The 4,620-nt window shown below is 62.4% G+C and overlaps 2 protein-coding genes across 2 annotated transcripts; one reads left to right on the top strand and one right to left on the bottom strand.

Annotated features, from left to right (window-relative positions):
• Window positions 1-564: 564 nt before the first annotated feature.
• EMIHUDRAFT_122998 (hypothetical protein) lies at window positions 565-1,753 on the bottom strand (the record flags this gene model as incomplete). The annotated part of the gene is made up of 2 exons (XM_005784722.1): window positions 565-1,305; window positions 1,652-1,753. 2 exons carry the CDS (start codon window positions 1,751-1,753, stop codon window positions 565-567), a joined length of 843 nt encoding a protein of 280 aa, XP_005784779.1.
• A 2,033-nt stretch (window positions 1,754-3,786) lies between these two features.
• EMIHUDRAFT_471638 (hypothetical protein) lies at window positions 3,787-4,620 on the top strand (the record flags this gene model as incomplete). The annotated part of the gene is made up of 2 exons (XM_005784721.1): window positions 3,787-3,836; window positions 3,916-4,620. A coding segment is annotated over exon 2 (692 nt), but the record flags the coding sequence as incomplete, so codon positions are not given.

The following is a 4,620-nucleotide window of genomic DNA, read 5'->3' as shown; positions in this document are numbered from 1 at the left end:
TTTCGACGGTGCTTCGTCGTCTCGGGCCTTGCGGCGGACAGCGCGCCTCTACGCGTCTAGCTGCACGCGTCTAGCTACGCGTGTTTCGCTTCGATGTGTGCTGTCGCTCGACGGCGTTGAGCCCCGCGCCGCGCACGGTCGAGCCCCGTCGCCGGATTTCCCTGTTTTGTGGGTGTGGGCGCGGTCTCTGCCTCTGTGTCCTCCACCCCTCGCAGGGCCCCTCCTTTGGCGGCGGTGTTTGTTTCTTTCCGCTTTCTGCTCTCTCGGAAAATTTTCCGCTGGTGTGTTCCCCGCATGCACATGACTTCATATGATGATATGATATGAAGAATGAAGCCGGCGAAGCCGGCGCCGGCGGGGCCCGCGGTCTACAAGCCCAAGACTAAGTCAATCGAATGGTCCTTATAGCTACCTAAAAAAAGTTCTCAATAAAACAGGCGCGGACAAAACAGTGAGAACGGGTACACAGGGGCCGAGCAACCTCGGAACGACGTAAACCCCCGAGACACAACACTCCGCAGGTCACAGCAGTCGCTCACACACGTCACAGAGGGGAGGGGCTACCTAAGCCTTGGGCGCCTCGTAGGTCGGCTCCTCCGCCTCCGCAGGCGCAGCCTCAGCCGCCACCTCGTGTTGAAGCGCCTCCGTGTTCTTCTCATCGACCTCCTGGATGACAGCAGAGATTGCCTTCTTGGGGTCCTCGAACGCAAAGGCGAGGTCTGCGAGGTACCAGGAGAACTCGGTCAGGCCGATCTTACGGTCTGGTTCGCCCCTGACATCGTACCACTCAAAGAATTCCTTTTCGTTAAACGCTTTGGACGTGTACCGTTGCACGACGTCCTTGAGCTCATCCTTAGTCAGAGAGCCGCTGCCATCCTTGTCAAGCTTCGTGAAAAGCTCACCGATCTCTTTCATATGGTCCGCCACAATTGGATCGTACTTCTCTTTGTCCGTTTGCGCCTCGTCCGAGCTGTTCGCCCCGCGGAACGAGTTGGTGCACTTGAGCTCGGTGATGGGCGTGAACATCTCGCTGATGGAGGACTTCAGCTTCTCCAGCATGCCGGGCTCCTCGGGCGCAGTCTCGGGCGCCTCCTCCGCCGCCAGGCCGCGCGAGAGGACGCCGTCCAGCTTCTCTGGCATGCCAGGCTCCTCGGGCGCAGTCCCGGGCGCCTCCTCCGCCGCCAAGATGAAGCTGTCCACCTCGGCCGGCGCAGCAGGCGCGTGAGCGTAGTCGGCGGACTGGCGGAGGGAGCCCTCCTTCAGGGCCTGCTCGTAGGCGACGGCGTTCTTGCTGGCACCGCAACCCTGTGCGGCGGGCGGCACGGGTGAGGCAGGCGAGGGGGCAGCGCGGAGGCAAGCGTGGCGCAGAGTTCACCATGATGGAGAACGGAGACGGAGGTACGTACGTGGCTCGTGGGGGACGTGCGACACAAGTTCCTTGGACCTTGGCCACGTGGGGAGCACGGAAGCCCTGCGGACATCCGCCGTGTTCACGCCGGGGTTTTCACGTATTTAGGTTAAATGGGAGAAAAGGGGAGAGGGGGTAGTGTGTTCTCTAGGGGTAGTGTGTTCTCTATAAAAGGCCCTACGGGCCGGGGCGCTCTCTCTCAGTGTATGCAGCTCCTCATTCCACCAGCGTGGAGTTTCTAACCGCAGGCATGCTCCGCGAAAAGGGATCCGGCTGTGCCTCGCCAGCGGCGGCCAGTGGTGGCCGCAACCAGCCGCCGGCGTATTGATCCCACGGGCCGCTCATTTCTCCCGGCGGGCGGAGGGCCGGAGGCTTCGCGTTTCGAGCCACAACGGATTGCGCGCTCCGCTTTTCGAACCACCAAAACTCGCCGACCCAGGTCCAGGTCCAGGTCCAGGTCCAACAAGTTTGCGCACGGCCCTCTAGCGCCGCGCGCTGGCCCCGGCTGCGTCCCCGCGCGGCCTGCCCGATGGCGTGGTGCCCGCCCTCCACCCACCTCCCCGCGCGGGGCCGCTCCGGGGCGACCTGGGCGCCCTCCGACCAAACTGCTCTATTACTATCATATAACAGTACGAACTCAACATACTGGGATTTAGGTGGTTTTATGACGTGAGTCGTGACTGTGAGTCTCCTCAAAATTATGCTACAATTCGAGCTGCCGCCGCCGCCCTCCACCTCCTCCACACCGCCGCCACCGCCGCTCACGCCGCCGCCGCCCTCCACCTCGGTCCTCGCCCACGCCGCCGCCGCCCTCCACCTCCTCCACACCGCCACCGCCGCCGCTCACGCCGCCGCCGCCCTCCACCTCGCCCACGCCTCCACCACCCTCCACCTCCCCCACACCGCCGCCGCCGCCTCTCGGCTGCTGCTGTTCGAGTCGTTCGGTGGGTTTGGGAAGGGGGGTCGGCGAGATCCGAGATCCTCTGGGGGGCGGCGAACGTGCTGCAGAACAAGCTGACGCGGGCCCAGTACCTCGATGAGGTGACTTGGACCACCAAGAGCTGGCTGGGGCTGCAGAAGCAGCGCATCTCAGTCGTTCTTCACACGGCCATCGCACAGAGCAGATTGTGAATGAGCTTGCCAGCGGCGAGGGCGGTCGAGTGCACGGAGCTAAGTGCCTCGCCGTCCTCGCGGGAGTCGCTTAGGCGGCTCCAGTGGTGTACCTGTGTTATAGTGCCAGTGCGCGCCAGTCCCGTGCCCAGTGTTGTGAGAGGGCAGTGAACTTGGAGCACTTGGAGTGCAGTTGGCAGCCTCACATCCAGGGCCGGGGAGCTCAGAAGCGCACCCAGCGGGCCGGATGATCGGGATCGGGTTGCGGGCAAGAGAGCCCTAGCCCCGGGGGTGCGCGTTCGCAGGGAGAGGGCCTTAAAGTAAACACGGGTCTCCGAGGGTTGGACCCGCGTACCGGGTTTCCCCTTAACTGCAGGACGCCCCCTCTACTCGGAGCTAGTGGACATTACACTGGACACCACGCCCAAACATAGACACTTGCTTAGTCCTCGGTCCCGGAGCTCCACCTTCGGTCCTCCCGGGGCTCCGGTTCTCCCCGATTCGCTCTCTTGCTCGCTTGCCGAGCGTCATACGACGGCCGGTGCGGTCGTGGAGGCAGGTTGATGTTATTGAATTTAACTTGAGGGCAAAAGAGAAAATATTTGGCGATCGATGCCGAACCTACCTCGCGCGCGGCAGCGCGCGAAGCGAAAATTCCAGCGGCGAGCAGTCTGGCGTGGCCTCTCGGGCCATAACACCGTGGACCCGGGACGGCCCTCCATAGCAGCCCATAACATGTTATGGGTGTTATGGCTGTTATGGGCCCCTTATGGGCTGCTATTCCCAGAGAGCCATAACACCATAACAATAACTGTGAGTGGGGTCAAATGCCGCAAAACGCACCTCGAGAACGAATCGAAAACGCGCACACACGCCTCACTGACCCCTCACGCGTGTGTGTGGCGGCGACGATATAGAGAGGGCATCGCGCGCGCCTCGCGTGCCTCCGGAATCGCGACGTAGGGGCCTGTGTTTCGAGAGAGGATGATGGCGGGCTGAAACCGCGCTCTCTTCACACCAAGCACACATGCCAAACAACAAACGCATTGCTAAAAATCTCTCTCTCACATGCCCCGAAGCCGACCACGGAGCCAGCCCTAGAGCCAGACCCCTCCCTCCCACACAGACAGGCGGATCTCGACTCTGCCTACGCCTGATGAACCCGAATTTAAAGAAAGCAGCCCAACCCGGAATCCGGGCGCCTCCTTGTCAATGAACATCATTGCCGCCGATTTCCTTGCAGGACTCAGTCTCAGAAGCAAACCTTGCAGGACTCAGACAGACAGAAGCAAACCACGAGTCAGTTCACCTCACACTCGTGCGCTGCCCGCTCCGCCCGTCGCGCCGCGCCAGGCCGAGAGCGCGCCTCACCGCGTCCCCGCGCCTCACCGCGTCAGGAAGTCAACCACCATGGCGACATTCTCAAAGGTCGTGATGATCGCCGCCGCTGGGGTCGCAAGCGCGTTGCCCGTGAAAGAGGCGGCTTCCGTGTACCATACCTGCGACACGACGAGCGACTGCGCGCAGTACAAAGAGTGCCAGGGCCAGCAGTGCGAGTGCACGTCCGATCCCGCGTACAACCAAGAGCACCCCGGGCGCTGGTTCAAGCCGAATCAGTGCGTCGACAAAGACGTGGGAAGCACTTGCCTGCACATCAACAACATCATCGTGGAGAACAAGTGCGGGTTCGACATCGACATGGTCGGTTTTGGCGGTCCGGAGAACAAGTGCAAGCTCCCGAACGGGAAGAACGAGGGCGACATCCGCGCAGAGGACAGCTGCCAGACGATCAAAGCACACGGCAAGGACAAGCTGCAGAGCGGCACCCAGCAGCACGCCGCCTCGACACGTCTGGCCTGGCGGTTCAGCTGGCAAGGAGACAGCGACCCTGTCCACGGCAACCCAAAGCACTGCGCCGTGGTGGGTCCGGATGGCAAGTGTGCGGTCGTCGGGTCAAAGCTCACGAAGAACACCTTCATTGAGATGAACGTCGGTCTCACCGGGCCCGGCCAGGAGCTGTGCATCGGCGGCGGCGCCACGCAGGGCCAGGTCTCGCCCTCGTTCTCCAACTACCAGGGCTTCAGCATGTCCAGTGAGTACTA

This window comes from Emiliania huxleyi, assembly GCF_000372725.1.
Source record: "Emiliania huxleyi CCMP1516 chromosome Unknown EMIHUscaffold_1685, whole genome shotgun sequence".
Classification (NCBI taxonomy): domain Eukaryota; phylum Haptophyta; order Isochrysidales; family Noelaerhabdaceae; genus Emiliania; species Emiliania huxleyi.
The sequence above is the reverse complement of the archived record's forward strand: the minus strand, read 5'-3'. Positions and strand labels throughout refer to the sequence as shown.